At 39.0% G+C, this 14,583-nt stretch overlaps 7 protein-coding genes across 7 annotated transcripts in view; 3 read left to right on the top strand and 4 right to left on the bottom strand.

Moving 5' to 3' along the window:
• The first annotated feature begins 3 nt into the window (after positions 1-3).
• Gasu_10780 (DNA topoisomerase) lies at positions 4-1,442 on the top strand. The gene is made up of 4 exons (XM_005708162.1): positions 4-472; positions 523-601; positions 654-855; positions 918-1,442. Exons 1-4 carry the CDS (start codon positions 23-25, stop codon positions 1,279-1,281), a joined length of 1,095 nt encoding a protein of 364 aa, XP_005708219.1. The 5' UTR covers positions 4-22; the 3' UTR covers positions 1,282-1,442.
• Positions 1,443-1,462: 20 nt separating this feature from the next.
• Gasu_10770 (uncharacterized protein) lies at positions 1,463-2,913 on the bottom strand. Its single transcript, XM_005708161.1, has one exon. It carries the CDS (start codon positions 2,871-2,873, stop codon positions 1,638-1,640), a length of 1,236 nt encoding a protein of 411 aa, XP_005708218.1. The 5' UTR covers positions 2,874-2,913; the 3' UTR covers positions 1,463-1,637.
• A 50-nt stretch (positions 2,914-2,963) lies between these two features.
• Positions 2,964-7,028, top strand: Gasu_10760 (uncharacterized protein). Its single transcript, XM_005708160.1, has 6 exons — positions 2,964-3,414; positions 3,469-4,109; positions 4,165-5,382; positions 5,446-6,044; positions 6,092-6,193; positions 6,247-7,028. Exons 1-6 carry the CDS (start codon positions 2,966-2,968, stop codon positions 7,000-7,002), a joined length of 3,765 nt encoding a protein of 1,254 aa, XP_005708217.1. The 5' UTR covers positions 2,964-2,965; the 3' UTR covers positions 7,003-7,028.
• Positions 7,029-7,032: 4 nt separating this feature from the next.
• Gasu_10750 (small ubiquitin-related modifier) lies at positions 7,033-7,453 on the bottom strand. The gene is made up of 2 exons (XM_005708159.1): positions 7,333-7,453; positions 7,033-7,280 (listed from the first exon to the last, which is right to left on the bottom strand). Exons 1-2 carry the CDS (start codon positions 7,430-7,432, stop codon positions 7,060-7,062), a joined length of 321 nt encoding a protein of 106 aa, XP_005708216.1. The 5' UTR covers positions 7,433-7,453; the 3' UTR covers positions 7,033-7,059.
• Positions 7,454-7,462: 9 nt separating this feature from the next.
• On the bottom strand, positions 7,463-8,623 carry Gasu_10740 (uncharacterized protein). The gene is made up of 3 exons (XM_005708158.1): positions 7,864-8,623; positions 7,677-7,808; positions 7,463-7,623 (listed from the first exon to the last, which is right to left on the bottom strand). Exons 1-3 carry the CDS (start codon positions 8,588-8,590, stop codon positions 7,502-7,504), a joined length of 981 nt encoding a protein of 326 aa, XP_005708215.1. The 5' UTR covers positions 8,591-8,623; the 3' UTR covers positions 7,463-7,501.
• Positions 8,624-8,632: 9 nt separating this feature from the next.
• Positions 8,633-13,153, bottom strand: Gasu_10730 (actin binding protein). The gene is made up of 4 exons (XM_005708157.1): positions 12,237-13,153; positions 11,456-12,188; positions 10,033-11,404; positions 8,633-9,978 (listed from the first exon to the last, which is right to left on the bottom strand). Exons 1-4 carry the CDS (start codon positions 13,121-13,123, stop codon positions 8,657-8,659), a joined length of 4,314 nt encoding a protein of 1,437 aa, XP_005708214.1. The 5' UTR covers positions 13,124-13,153; the 3' UTR covers positions 8,633-8,656.
• Positions 13,154-13,243: 90 nt separating this feature from the next.
• The window catches only part of Gasu_10720 (uncharacterized protein), a 1,445-nt gene continuing 105 nt past the window's right edge, over positions 13,244-14,583 (top strand). Inside the window, exon 1 of the mRNA XM_005708156.1 lies at positions 13,244-14,583. This exon is cut by the window's right edge and continues 105 nt beyond it. Coding sequence (XP_005708213.1) covers positions 13,267-14,583 — 1,317 coding nt within the window. The 5' untranslated portion in view covers positions 13,244-13,266.

The raw sequence follows: 14,583 nt of genomic DNA, 5'->3' as shown, positions 1-14,583 counted from the left end.
AATGATTTGAGGATTTCGACTTATGAAAGAAAACACTACCGTGTGTAAAATAGAAAAGTGGATATTTTACATTTTGCAAAAACTAGTGAAAGGAAAATTTGTCATCACAGAGGAAATGAAGCTTTATAACAGTGTAGTACTTTGTCGTGTATTCATACTCATGGATAAGATACATGCACTTTTAGTCCAAGGTTCTTATGCTAATCAACGCGCGCTTTTTTATGAAATGCGCCATCTTAAGATGGAATATAGCGTTACAAACAAAAGTTACAGCTTGACTAAACACAGTTCCTATTTGTTTCCTTCCCAAATACAAGTGGACACAACTATTCGTAAGATTAGTGGTCTGTTAGGTAGCAGCCGTAATGAGTTGCATATTTTTCCAAATAGCAAAGGATTTCTAAGTGGCGCTATTGCCCTTGTCCACCACAATTCCTCATCTAATGCTATAGACTGTCTCAGGGAATTTCCAGTAAGAAGCTAATGCCATCTTTGAACTGTTAACAAACATGTCTTTGTCAGGATGGTTGGTGTATACCAGGCAGTACAGAGTACTTGAACCAATTCAAATTCGAAAATCTCGGAGCTCAATACATTGTTGGTAGGAAGCTGTTTCAACTCATTAACATATTTGTCTCAAGAACATTGCCAAGTGATAGAGAAACATGGGATCTTCAAGAGGCTATTAGAAGATAGATTTGTCCACCATTTGCCTTCCATTCTCATCTGCGGACTCGGATATCCTAGCATTGCCACAAAATTCTTGTTTCAAAGAATAGCGAGAGAGCTTAGACTACCTTGTCTTGGTCTTGTGGACTATAACCCCCACGGTTTGGCACTTTTACAAACATACAGGTAACGTTATCTGCTCCATCAGCTATACAAATTGATAATTTTGTTTCAACAATTTTCTTTAGAAGTTCTCTTGCGAAGGAGGCGTCTGATCTTGATAACCAACTTTCGTGCTCCTCCTGGAGAGAAAGCACGCCATTGCATATCTACTGGTTAGGTTTACACTTCTCTCAGTTGTCGCAGTTGAATCTTTGGGATAAGTTTCGAAAGCCTTTAACAAGGCGAGATCGAGTTCTTCTCACAAAGTTGCGCAATCAACTACAAACCAAAGCTGGACGAAATTTAGCAGTACTAGAGCAAGAATTGAATGCGATGCAGAATGGTAAGGTTGAACTGCAAGCAATCTATTCGCTCGGACACTCTTATCTATCGAGAACTTATTTGCCGTCTGCTATTTTTCACTATGAGGACCTTGTTCCCCGGTTGTAGTCAATACTCTTTTTTTACTTCCGTATTTTACATACAACACAATTCTAAGAGTTTCATTCCCGAAAACCTTTTTGGCAATTATCTGAATGGTCTCAGTTAAGTTTGTCGAAAGAGTGAACAAAGAGTTTGTTCAATACTATTATAAAACATTTTAATAGTAAATTGGGACCAGAGAAATCATCAGTATAATCTATGCCACCATCTCCCTCTTTCCACAAATGGACTCAAAATATTCGCTACAACAATACTGGCAATTCATTCTTTGGACTCTACAGTTGTCTGCTTACTAGCAAAGATTCACATTATTTGTATCAAGTACTCTCCAGAACAGAAACTATATTCCTGTAATCTTCAAGTTAATCTTCATGTTGAGGTGGACGCTCTGCGGCATCTGGTTGCCAAGCAGGAAATAACGAACAAATGAAACTATAAAGAAAAACGTATATCTTTAGGTAAACATTGCGAATAGTCTGACGAAATCTCGAAGTTCTCCTTTCGGGCAGACCTTCCATCTGATGGGAACTTCGCGAAACGTTTGACGGCCTGCTTATGGAAGAGGTGTTGAGTAGATTGCTTATTCTTGCTAGTATTCCAGAAAGCGCTCCCGTCTGATACAAGTAAACCAATGCTGCAAAACATAGGAGAACGTAGAAACGGAATGGATCTCCATCCTGTCCCAATAGAAGTACAAGGAAGAACAGCTTTATCAACAACTGCCAATCAACTTGGAACTGTAATACAAATCCCCGTTGAAAAACTGGAGCGGCAACTTCTGGTTGTTGTCTACCTTGTTCTTGTCTTCTTGCTTCTTGAGGAGGATTCCTATCGATTCCATGAGAATTTACCTGTTGTTGAGAACCGGTAATATTTTCTTCACGTTGTACAGCACTGTTTATGTTTGACTGATAAAACCCAGCACTACTATCACTTCTGAAGGCACTGTATTCACTGGGTGAACTTCCCCTTGCGATAGTACCTGAAATATTTGCAAGTTGTTCCAATTGTCGCGACCAATCCCTTAGAGAAACCTCCAACTGTGAAAAGTATCTCTGCAACATTTGTTGAAGTTCCAAAGTTTCTGAAACGGCATTTCCCGTCGAAGATGACGTCTGCTGGGTAGACTGGGGGTTGCTTTGGCCAAGGCTCCGTGCTTCCGTCAAGTCAGACTCCATTGAAGAAGGAACCCTATCGGCTCGTGCAACATGGTTCTCAGGAATTGCAGAAGGAGAGCTAGAAGCAGCTTCCGTTCTGGCAGATCCTTCCCCTCGAACTACAAGATACAACACTGGTTTCGTGGCCTCGGGCACTTGGTACAAAGAGCTTGATATTATACATTCAATTGGTTCAGGGTCCCCTAATATTCTTCCTCCATATATGAGTTGTTGATTTTGTAGTGAAGGGTGAGAAGGATGTTTCTGTTGCAACAATTCTTTCAACTCCCCTACAGTTGAGCGTTTTGGCACAGTACATTCAAAGTAATTTCCGTCATTGTCTTCACGAGGCCTTTTTATAACAATATTTACTATATCCGTGTCGCTATTCGCTGTACCTGTTGGTGCCTTATTTGAAGAGACATCTTCTGCCGAAGACATTACACTTTTGACCCAAATCAAAAGAAAAGAAAGCCTCAAATGCAAGTGATCGCGAGTTCACATGCTCCTCAGACATACCTTATAAGATAGTTATGTTGAAAGTCCCTTCGAATACTGCAGAGGAACCCAATTTAGAGTTTTGTGTCTACAAGAGGACGCTTCTTCGTGGAAGAGTGCCCGTTAAGTTAGTAGGTACTCCAACAGGTTTCGTTCATAAGGACTATGGAGCAGAAGTAACTGATTCAGATATTCTATTCCTCGTTTGTACTAATTCCGTAGATGTTGTTCAATTCAAATATCTTAGTCACGAATGGGTAACGCTAGACACCTTTTTCGTTCCCTTTCAGACACAAAATGCCGCCACCCTATCAGTACCAAGCTGGAAGAACTCTTTTGCTTTGCTAGTCTCGTGTGAAGAAAATAACTTACTAGTTCTAGAATACTCTTGCAAGACTCAAGTTCTTAATCCTCATCGATTGCTGAAATTTCAGCTGCCTGTGAAGGATTTACTAGGAACTCATTTATGTGTAGACCCATATGGGTAAATACGTTTTAAAGCTAGCATCTTTATGTACACTAAACGCATTTATTGTAGTTATTTCGTTTTCTTTGGTTCTCTAGGTGAAACCCATTTCTGTATTTATCGTGACTTCCTTGTACAAGCTGAAGAGACTTTTCAGTTGGGTTCTTTGTTATTTCCGTCGTGCGAAACAATTTCGCAAAATATATTTGGAGTGAATACGGTTATCTTGACAAACAAACTTATTCAGCATGTCATGTTTTGTGTAGAAGATGAAATGCAAACAGACGTGAGAACTCAAGTGCTTGCCATTTTACTTGTAGACTGTGTAAAGAGGAGACAGTATATCTATTTTTATAACTTTGATACTTATGAACATAGTGTGGTATTTAAATGTGAAGTTCCGCTTCATCATTTTACCAGAGAAACTGTATCCTTGAGAAGTGAGCTTATGCTCTGGAATAGGTTAAGTCTACTTCAAAGAGAGAAGAAACTAGCAGTTTTTGGTGAAAACAATGTACTATTGATATCCTTGGATGCTTCATGGTTTCAACAACTTCTTGATACAACTTATGATGAAGTTGAAGATAAGCAATTATTTCGAGAAAACTTTAAAGCCAATTGTGAAATCATACGTACAAAACTTCCACAAGATGGAATCCAGCAAACAAGATGTATTGCATTTGCTTCGAGTTGTTCTTGTATAGCTCGCCAAGGTTGGTTTTTGAATTTTACTACGTTTCTATCATTCATCATACATCTTATGGATAGGAATAAGATATTTTGCTTTTTTCGATGACGGCAGTTTGATAGGTTTGAAATTAGGTTCCCTTGAAGCGCAAGCAACATCTATACTCGTTGCAGAAGAGATTCCAAACAAGGATATTGTATTGGCTTATAACAGAAGTGGATGTGAAGAAGATGGCTTGCATGGTGTCTATTTTTATGCAGTATCTTCTACTCGTGGTTTATTGTCTTTTCATTTGAAGAGGGATGGAGAAGAGCAAGGAAATGTTTCTTTTCGTTGTGAGAAGCTAAGTGAGATTCCATTTCACTCTCCAGTGCTGTATGTATCAAAAAATTCGATGAAACAAGACAACAACAGAAATATTTCTCCTTTATTTACTTCCACGTTTGGAATGGATGCATATTCAGGTATTTGGGAACTATACAAACATATTCCACTACAGTCATTATCTCATCATGAGGAAAAATGGGAAGAGGAATGTATCAAGATATTATGTTTACCTTGCAATGCAGGTGACTTTTATGATTCGCTAGTAGTTATTTCTTTTCTTCATTCTACCCGCGTATTACAGTATGATGCAAATGAAAACTGTTTTCTAGAGAATAATCAAATCTTCTTTGAAACGATGCAGTCAACTGTATACTGTAGTTGTTTCGAGGGCGAAAACTATCTTCAAGTCCATAAAGGTGGAATAAGACTCTCACTAGTAAAAGATGAGAGTTCAGTTTCACAATTGAATAGGGAAATTGTAGATTGGAATCCTCTACCACAGTTGGAGATTCTTCAAGCGACAAGCGAAAAGAACATGGTAGCTATTCAATGGAGTCAACAGCACTATCAAATATATCTTTTACAAATATTTGCGTCTTCTCAGACAATTGAAGTGGTTCATGTTTTATCTCTCTCTTGTCAGATATCATATTTCTGTCTACAATGGACAATGGAAGATCCTAGAATCTGTATAGGGACGTATGAAGGAACTTTGGAACTTTACAGCCTGACGACTGGGGACCTGTTATTCCGATTTTCGTTAGATAATCTCATTTTAGAGCTTCCTAAAAGCCTTTCGTCTCAAGTGAATTTGCCAAATATGATAACAACTCGTGTAGAGTCATTGATATGTAGAGATGAGCGCATTTATGTTGGAACCAGGGATGGGTACCTTTGGATCCTAACGTTGCATCAATCCAATCTCCAAATCTGCTATGGAAAATCCCTTGGAACAGCACCTTTACAGGCAAGTATTTGTGTTTTGTTTCTTTTGTCTTCTTATTGGATTCTTTAGTTGTTTTTATGGTCCAAAGATGACAAACATACATCCATGTTGTTGGGAGTTTCTGGCAATTTGCTGTGGTGGGTTAGTGAAAGAAATGAAAGATTTTACTTTCGAATGCTTTACTGGGATCATATCTTTGATGGAGAGTTACCAAGTGGTGCTTGTATTTCATGCCCTTTTCATGGTTGGTCCGAATATCCTACGTTATTCTTATCTATTTCAAAAAAGTTGGCATTATTGCAAGTTCCTCTTTCCGATCGTCCTTCAGATATTTGGTACTCCAAGATTTATCATACCTCGCAAATGACATTGAAAGTGCAGAAATATTTCATTACTAGTGCAGATGGTTTCTTTCGAGAAACGGATGTGAATATCTTGGTAGTTAGGAAGGCGACTAGAACCAGCTTTCATTCTTCTTATGAAGTGCAAGCTTGGACTCTTGACATGAAAGCAATGCTTGCACATCTAGTATTACCTTCTCATACGGCAGTAACCAGCATTTGTGTTTGGAAACAATTTCTTTTGATAGGTGCAACAGAGGAATCCGTTCTTTATAGCGACATAAGAGTACCCAACACCAAAGGACGAGTGGTTCTTTTACAACTGGTTCGAACAAAACACGATGAAGTAAGTCTTGTTTGTTTTCAATGCAAGTTATGATCAACTTTTAGTAGGTATCTTGTCGTTTTATGGTTAATTGTGAATTCCTATTACCAGGGGCAGTGATGGTAGTTACTCCGTTGGATGAAGAAACCTTGCTGGTATCTTGTAATGAGGTAAGTTATGAAGACGATTGCACCAATCCAGTGGATGAAAAGTCTCTTCTTAGCACTTGTTAGCATTTGCTATGGACCCTCAGGAACAAACTCTCATAGAAATTGCTAGAGGAGAAACCAGGGGACTGATTCTAGTGATTGATGTGGAACATCCATTTATTTTTGTTGGAGATCGCAAGGACTCGGTCCATATCTATTGCATTCATACATCCAATCGTGAAATTGTTCCAGTTTGTCAAGACGAATATCGAAAATTGGTGGTGAGTCTCGCAACCCAACCCTTTCATGATCACGGTCAGTTGGTATTTGTTGGAGATAGACAAGCAATGCTTCATGTGTTATGGTGTCCTTTTTCCAAAGCATGGAATACTGCCAGCGAATGGGATGATTCCCTTTCATCTAGTCACAACGTTTCGTTGATGACTTGCTTATGTTCTATTCCTTGGAATGAAATACCGATTCACCTCTCCTTTTTAACCACCAACCACCAGTGGGATACGGGACTTGCTGTTTCGTCAATACTTGCTTGTTCTTATCAGCTGATGGTTACAAGCATGGACGGTACATGGTCACAGTTGGTGTTTATTCGTAATGGATATGCTAAACTCTTATGGAAACTGCAACGAGTGATAGACCAGTTCTTTCGATGGCCTGTCGAGTCCAATACCATACTGGATGGTGACAGATTGGTGTGGTTTCTTTCATCCAAATATTCATCGTTATTAAGTGACTGGGGTAACTTTACAGAAGGAGAAACGTTGCAATTGCGTCACTTGTTGTATTTTCTAGAAGACCTCGTGCGTTCATAAAATCCAAAGAGCAGTTTATCATAACACTATAAAAAATACATACTGTTGAGCACAACTTTATTCACTCTCACATCTCGCTCCTCCTTGTTGATATAAAAAGGCGTCAATACAGTCACCGTCTTCCATTTGCAGGGTTTCTGCTGTATCGTTTTCGTTGATACGTTTACCATCCAACGTAAAACGGTATGTACCATATGCAACACCTTGTTTTTCACAGTAGTTGGACATCAACTTTTTCAATTTCGTGCTCTTTCTTACTCGAAAGGTCATCTGTCCACCTAGTGACGACAAAACTTCACGGAAAGCGCAAGTACTAATACCGTTGCTTACCTTCTCCGTCACGTACTGTAATTTGTAGTTTGCTTTCATCACTAGGTTCTAACGAACCACTCATAGCTGTCGAAGGTTCTGCTTTGAGTCCTTCCATCATATCTCTCTTCTCCTCCTTCCCCAAAGAAAACAATGAATTCGAAGTGCGCGCACATTGCATTTTTTTTCTTTATTGAAAACAATATATGCCAACTTGTCCCATTCTATTCACCAATGGTCTCATATAAAAAGGATGATACAAACTACGTGTTTCAAACTGCAACTGATACAACACGCGTCTTTCTCCTCGTTCTACAACCACAACTCACTCTGTCCATCTCACATTCGTTTTCAACCACACTTACCATGGGCATCCATATCGATGATATCTCGAAACCGGAACTGATTATGAAACAATGCATCTTGGTAACTGTATATCTTGTCTGAAAAGATGTGATCGTTGTATAACAACTCCAATGCTTCTACTTGTTGGTACGCTACATTACATACACTTAACAACAAATATCGACCATTTCCTCATTTCCTATTTACCTTTTTGAAAGTCGGCAATATAAACACACACATGATAATCAGGATACATAGGATCCTCTTTACGACCAGGAAGACACTCTGGTAGATTTCTAGCTTCATCTTCTTCAAATACTATCGACTGCCGTGGTCCGAGGCATACAATGGCACTATTTTCCGTTTCCCATACCCTAGCAAATAAAACATTGCGGAAAAACTTGGCAATTTTTTTACTAGTATCCTTTGCACAACTGAGTATCAATGAACATAGACCCAATTGCCAAGGGTACGAAACCAACGGGAATGACCCACAATTGGAAGGAATACGGTCACTCTCCACAACTATATATTGATTTCCCCAAGGACAGGTTACGTATATCGCTTTATCTTTGTTTTGTTCTTCTTTTTTCCACTGAAAACAGGTACCTTTCAACTTGGGTTCGGCAGCTACCAATCTAGTTTCCAATTGGTCCAAGCAAGGAACTTGCAATACAAGCTTTCCACATTGTATGACTTGTGCATGATTCCAACGTACCAAGTGAAACTGCTGTTGACCCACGTTTGCCCAATACACACGGTTATAAAACTGACTGGGAAGATAGGGATCGACGGTCAGCCCAAGTGCTTGAAAATAAAAATAAAAAGTGATATCAGTATCTGGAATATCAATATTGATGTGTTCCCATTGAACAATATTTCCACAGTCCTGTGAAGTTGGTATGATATGGTTGGATAATTTTGTTTCTGACATGATGAATCAATAAATAGCCAAGAAGAAACCAATCAGTTTCCAAGAGGGGAGTTGTCCCTCATTCTTTTACTGTCTCTTGGAAAATACATTAGTCATTCTAAATCTCTTTTTCTTTCCATTCTTGTCTTCGGACTGTTTGTACACGATATCTTTAGAATTAGAGTCGTAAAGAGCATCTTTGTGCCATATATTAGGAAATAGAGATGACTTGGCAGTAGAAGAACTACGATTACTATGCGACTGAAATGTTGAAGTAGGACTTGGGACGGTGGCCACAGAATGTTGTTTGGAATGTCGCGTAATACTTTGTTCATTCCTATCAATTGGTTTTCTCGTTTCCGGTCGTTGATCTTTGTCGTCTAATGATAACTGCAAATCTGAGACTTTAGGAATAGCTTCACTACTTACACGGGATAATACAGTGCCTAGTTCCTTTGATGGCAAGACCTCTTCACCTCTTAACAAAACATCATTATTATCGCTATGCTGCTGTTCATGAGATACTTGGTCATGACTAGTATTATTACCATCCACAAACTCCCCTATATGGTTGTCCCTTAATAGAGAATCTGATTGTCTTTCTTGAACGGCAACGATTGGTTCTTCATTGAAAGGAGATGGCTTCGACTCCATTTCCTCCTCATTATGGCTTTCCGGAAATAGCTTTCTTTGTATAGGAAGTGATGAAACATTCTCCGTTTCTTTCTTGACTTGTTCTTCACATCCATCCTGTCTCTCGGAAGAATTCATTGGTTCGTTGTTCTGTTGTTGTTGTTGTTGCTGTTTCTCCCACACTTGACCAGAGTTCCTTTTAACAAGTCGTTTCTTCTTTTCTTCACTTTGTTGTAACCTTTGAGCTCTTTCTTCTTCCTCGTCAACCTCTTTCAAACATTGATTGTAACGAACACTAAACTGATAAATGATCCCAAAAAAGTCTTCTAAACTCATTTGACTCGGATTCTCACCAAAATATGTCAAAAGCTGACGAAACTCGTCAATTGCACGACTATGAGATTCAACCAGATGGGTCACTCTCTCATTGGCTTTCTCATAAAATGAATGCAACTTGTGCCATTTTTCCTGATCAACTTGCTTGAAAAATTCAATTTCTTTCTTCAAAGACTGCAACGTATTTTGAAGAGACAAAACATCCGATGATACTTCCGATTGCGTCAATTTGCTCACATCTTCAACATGCTTCCATTCCAAAGCAACATTTATCATGTCTGCAAATTTCTGCTTATAAAGACCAACGATATACTTGAGAAGAGTGGTACGTTGGTCAGATGCGCGGGTATCTTGCAATTTAGTCAGCGTTTCCAGCTTGAATCCCAAAGCTTGACCCCGTGGTGTCCCTTGATTCAAAAAGTTACCGATTACCAGAACAACTAGTCACACATTTCAATACAAAATATTCAACAATCAAGAAAAAGAATACATACGTTTTAAGATTTGTCTCCATTCTTTGCTATCCTTTACTTCAGTACAAGCGCCTTGTATTTTTTCAATGTTTTTAGACACTTCCTCAATGCTCGAATCCAAGTTACGAATAGCCAAAGCAGCTCGTATCTTATTTTCAATTCTTGGAACTTTGGATAACAGATATGCAAATCTTTCTGGAGTATTTAAACAAGAAGGATCCCTCGTAAAGTTTTTCGCTCTATCTATTTCATCTTCTTGTAAGCCGTTGAGAGATAATTGAACGATATTTTCATCAGAAAGTACTTGAGAATCGGTGTCTAATTCAGTAATAGCTCTAACAATATCTTCTGGTGCAGCTGAGAAGTGTCTCAGCATAATTTCGATGTTGGTAGCTCTCTTTGGTTCCAAAATGCCTTGTGTTGTGCTTGTATGGGTTGTACCATTGGCATCTTGTTCCCATTTCTTTCCAGTGGATTTAGTTTGTTTCAAACTAAACATGGATTCCAGTTCTTGCACAACCTGTTCAGTAACTATTGCCTCTGCCAGTTCACTAGCTTCTTCTGTTAAACCTTCTCCCCAAATAGTCTTTGTTATCTTATTTCTAGGCACTGTATTCCAATGTAATTGTTTCACATTTCTCCTTTTCTGTTCCGATCCGAATGGAGTATTTGGAAAAGATGCACTTGACATGGGAGTACCACCCATAAGTGGTGGTGGTGGAGGAGGAGGAGGTGGTGGTGGAGGTGGTGCATTTCCTGCAGTTGCAGATGCTCCAGAAACGGAAGAATATTGAGAATTGGCTGCGATACCCGAGAATGAAAGAGGAGGAGGAGGAGGAGGTGGTGGTGGTGGTGGTGGTGGTGATACAGAATCTGATGGTCCATGATTCGTTGCTGTTTTGGAAACTGTAAACGAAGAAGGAGGAGGAACAGAATTGGATACTTGTCTAGTTTCCAAGGCATTACTTGAATGTTGTTTTGACTCCTGCTCATGATGATTCAATGTGAATATATCATCTTCATGTGTCTTATCTACTCCTATCGCTCGTTTTGGTGACAAACTTTCTTTCTTATCCTCCATTTCTATACATTCATTCTTCGAAAGAGTCTTCTTCTCTCTTTGTCTCTCTTCCTCCCAACCTTCATTCAACTCATCCAAAACGGAATCTACATTATCTTTAGTATCATCCACCAAAAACTCTTGACGACTAGTATGACTGCTCCTTCTAGTTTCAATATTCGCAGAACAAATAGAATAGTCCGCATCTGATTCATTGTCATCCAAATATGAACTTTCTTCATCCTGCATGACTTTCCTCAATGCTCGTTCAATTGAATGGTCATCAAGAGTCTCTATTAGAGATGCAGTTGCTGGAAATCGCGAAAGCAAAGCCTAAAACTCCCATCCATAAAATATTCCAATCAAACAAACCAACACACAAACCTTCTTCACAGCCATCTTTCGGTCGTTTTCTGTATAACCATTTCGATATTGACTCAGTTCATCCAAATATCTCTCAAATGCCGCATAAAACCATTCCATTTCAAACTCTGCTGAAGCTCTACCACTATCCAATAAAACTCTAGAACCCTTGTTCTCCGATTCATTATAATATTTGGTCTTGAAATGTTCAGTCAACTCCTTCACCAAGGGATCCTTTCCTGCAGAAAAATGACGTGTTGAATTGGAGGCTATGATAGTAGCACTTGAATAGTTTCTCTCTAAATATCTTCTCTTGGGAGGATATTCAGGAGCCCTTTGGAGCATGTCATTGATTTCATTCAAATATGTCTTTGCCTCCCACTCCTTCTCTGTTTCGATACTACTATTATTATTATTATCCGATGTAATAGAACGACTGTCATTGTTATCGTTGCATGAATCAACCAATTCATCAAAATAAAGATCAATATACTCCAATGAATCGACATCAACTCCCAAAGCCAACTCCGGATAGATTTCAATCTCATCACGGTTGAAACGACGAGATGATGGAGTTAGAAAACTCGCATGACAAAAAATAGTAAAGATTGGTATAGTGTGTTGAGCCATATCTTCCCAGTGCTCAAACGACAAAGTGAAATCTCCATACATAGGAATACCTAAAATAAAATTGGCAAAGCCTTCACCAACTTGACTATCCTGTGGTGATGTGCTCATCTGACATATCGTTTTACTAAATAGACGTTCAATATGAGTCGAAGTTACCATAAGAATAACTTACTAGTCTTCCGAATATTCGTCCCGACCTGAATACAACCTTAAAATAGGATTCCAAGGACGCCTTCCCGGAAGGTATACCGTTCCCACTATAAGTGTCTTCTTCAAGTTGATTAATATTTGCCTTGGTACGTCCATCGAGCTTTTCAACTGCGTGATACAGTTTAAAAGCCTTACAACATGACTGGTTTCAATTCTTGGCTGAACATCGGCAGCAGAAAAATTATGATAAACTTTTGCTTTTTTCATAAAGTGCTCGAGTGACTCTATTCCTGTGTTGTACTTGCTAACAAATAACCAATAGGCAGATACCATAAGGGAAATAGTTTTCATAGAGACAATGTCGCAAGTACCGAGCACCAATACCACCCTACATTCGCGTTCTTTCATACCGTTTGAAATCCAATTGTACATCATTGCGGAAACCTGCAATATCTTTAATAGAGGAGGAACGCTTAGATAAGTCCCAAGGGACATATATTGGGGTTCCACTCCGATAGCGTCAAATAGCGATATAGTCGCTTCATATAAACGTTTGCTTTCGTCCAGTGTTCTCGAAACATCTACAATAAGAACATTCTTAGCTTTCCCACGAACATAATCTCTCAAGTCTTGAATGGCGTGTTCCCAGTCTTTTCTGAAACGGTTTGGAATATATTGACCAGCCACCAAACAATCATCTAAAACAAATAAAGTCTGTTTCTTGGAAGACTTGGAGCCTTTCAGAATCTTAAAACTTGAATTCAACATGGAAAGAAAAAGTCCCAACAACAAAAGAATGGGAGCAAAAAGAAATAGGAACAGGTGGGTATCTAACCAACAAGAACTCTTTGTTCGTAACAATATACTAGTGTATGCTAAAAACAAAGGACTGTTACAGGGAAAATTCATACAACATAGGTTACCACTTTTCAATAGCTTTCTCTCGAGGAAACTACTATTCGGTTGCGAAGCTGATGAGTCGCAACCCAAACACACAACTTTTTCCAATAAATACAAAAATCACAATTTCCTTTTCATCTTGAGAAGCTTTGATGTGGTACTTGGAGTTTCTGACTTGTAGTCCTATTCAAGAGCATACTTTTCCCTTGCGTTTCTGGATAGGTGGTGTCAAAGCGGATAGCAAAATTTTTGGAAGAAAGGCAAACGTCCGGTTGACTTGTCCAAATGCTTCCCGTTTGCACGCAACCTTACAAGTACAAGCGGAAGGAGAAACAGAATATTTGACGGTGGTAGATCAAAGCTCCCACGGTACTTTTGTTGTAAGAGCAGATATGCATCTCGACCTGCAGAAAGTAGAAAAGTTGGACAAGGGATTTCCTGTTCGACTCAATCCAGGTGACAGGATAGCTTTCGGTAGACCAGGCGCTTGGTATTTTGTAGGAAAAGAAAAGTTGGTCATTTATGTAGATAAAACGCCTGAAAGAGAATATTATTTACTGAAAGAAACTTGTGATAAAGTGGGACTAACTATCACAAGCACATGGAATAGTGAGGTCTCCATCCTATTGATGAATGAATTGATGATTTCTCCTTGGCTATGTATTGCTCTAGTAAGAGGTATACCAATGGTTCACTCCGGTTGGATAGAGCGTGTCAAGCAAGTTGTATTAAACTCAGCAGAACAAGTTGGTCTCATCACAGTTCCCGATCTGGCAACCTCATATACACAACTACCTTCAACAGAAAGCTATTTTCCGAGGCGTTCAGATATTTTTACGAAAGAAGAAATTTCAACTGTGGTACCTTATGACAGTAGTCGACAGTACCTATTTTCGAATAGGAAATTCGTCATAAACTGTGATGAACAAACAGAATTATGGGAGTCAGTTATTGCAAGTGCAGGCGGCCAATTGGTCAAAAACGAACAAGATGCAGATTATGTAGTATTATGCAAGAGAAATATTGGACAAACTTTTGTGACAAGCAGAAAAATGTTGACTATTCATCAGATAACTGTTGCCTTGTTACAAGCAAATACGCAAATATTCGACAAATATGACTTGGAGGAACCATTATCAAGCCCAGTCAAAAATACAATTGATTCCGATGCGGAAACTGACGAAGAAAAAGATTCTTCCAACGAGAACACCAACTTGGATGGAGTTTGGAAGTCAGATAGAGATGGACAGCAACCATCCAAGACATCAAGTGCTCTTCTTCCTTCTGGAGTTTGGTTGAAACGAAAAACGTCAAGTTTGCCAGATGACCAAATGAAAGGAGCTTACAATAAGGTATCCTTTATAGAAGTATCCTTTCCAGTAACAAAGAGCTTGCGACACCTGAAGAAGCCCAAACCAATTCATTTTACTACCATTTCTTGCAATGAAATGAAGGCCTCCAATAGCTTT

This window comes from Galdieria sulphuraria (genome assembly GCF_000341285.1).
Source record: "Galdieria sulphuraria unplaced genomic scaffold scaf_6, whole genome shotgun sequence".
NCBI classification, from domain to species: Eukaryota; Rhodophyta; class Bangiophyceae; order Galdieriales; family Galdieriaceae; genus Galdieria; species Galdieria sulphuraria.
The sequence above is the reverse complement of the archived record's forward strand: the minus strand, read 5'-3'. Positions and strand labels throughout refer to the sequence as shown.

Excerpts from the sequence above, each read along its gene's own strand:
- Gasu_10750 (XM_005708159.1), bottom strand. The coding sequence starts at position 7,432 with ATGATGGAAGGACTCAAAGCAGAACCTTCGACAGCTATGAGTGGTTCG. Across the intron at positions 7,281-7,332 it reads TACAGTACGTGACGGAGAAG|GTGGACAGATGACCTTTCGA; the intron begins GTAAGCAACGGT and ends TGTCGTCACTAG.
- Gasu_10760 (XM_005708160.1), top strand. The coding sequence starts at position 2,966 with ATGTTGAAAGTCCCTTCGAATACTGCAGAGGAACCCAATTTAGAGTTT. Across the intron at positions 4,110-4,164 it reads TTCTTGTATAGCTCGCCAAG|GAATAAGATATTTTGCTTTT; the intron begins GTTGGTTTTTGA and ends TCTTATGGATAG. Across the intron at positions 6,045-6,091 it reads TTCGAACAAAACACGATGAA|GTATCTTGTCGTTTTATGGT; the intron begins GTAAGTCTTGTT and ends AACTTTTAGTAG.
- Gasu_10730 (XM_005708157.1), bottom strand. The coding sequence starts at position 13,123 with ATGAATTTTCCCTGTAACAGTCCTTTGTTTTTAGCATACACTAGTATA. Across the intron at positions 12,189-12,236 it reads GACGAATATTCGGAAGACTA|TAAAACGATATGTCAGATGA; the intron begins GTAAGTTATTCT and ends ACGTCTATTTAG. Across the intron at positions 9,979-10,032 it reads ATGGAGACAAATCTTAAAAC|TTGTTCTGGTAATCGGTAAC; the intron begins GTATGTATTCTT and ends ATGTGTGACTAG.
- Gasu_10740 (XM_005708158.1), bottom strand. The coding sequence starts at position 8,590 with ATGTCAGAAACAAAATTATCCAACCATATCATACCAACTTCACAGGAC. Across the intron at positions 7,809-7,863 it reads TATTGCCGACTTTCAAAAAG|CGTACCAACAAGTAGAAGCA; the intron begins GTAAATAGGAAA and ends TATGTAATGTAG. Across the intron at positions 7,624-7,676 it reads CATCGATATGGATGCCCATG|AACGAGGAGAAAGACGCGTG; the intron begins GTAAGTGTGGTT and ends TTGTGGTTGTAG.
- Gasu_10770 (XM_005708161.1), bottom strand. The coding sequence starts at position 2,873 with ATGTCTTCGGCAGAAGATGTCTCTTCAAATAAGGCACCAACAGGTACA.
- Gasu_10780 (XM_005708162.1), top strand. The coding sequence starts at position 23 with ATGAAAGAAAACACTACCGTGTGTAAAATAGAAAAGTGGATATTTTAC. Across the intron at positions 602-653 it reads CGGAGCTCAATACATTGTTG|TGATAGAGAAACATGGGATC; the intron begins GTAGGAAGCTGT and ends AACATTGCCAAG. Across the intron at positions 856-917 it reads GCACTTTTACAAACATACAG|AAGTTCTCTTGCGAAGGAGG; the intron begins GTAACGTTATCT and ends AATTTTCTTTAG.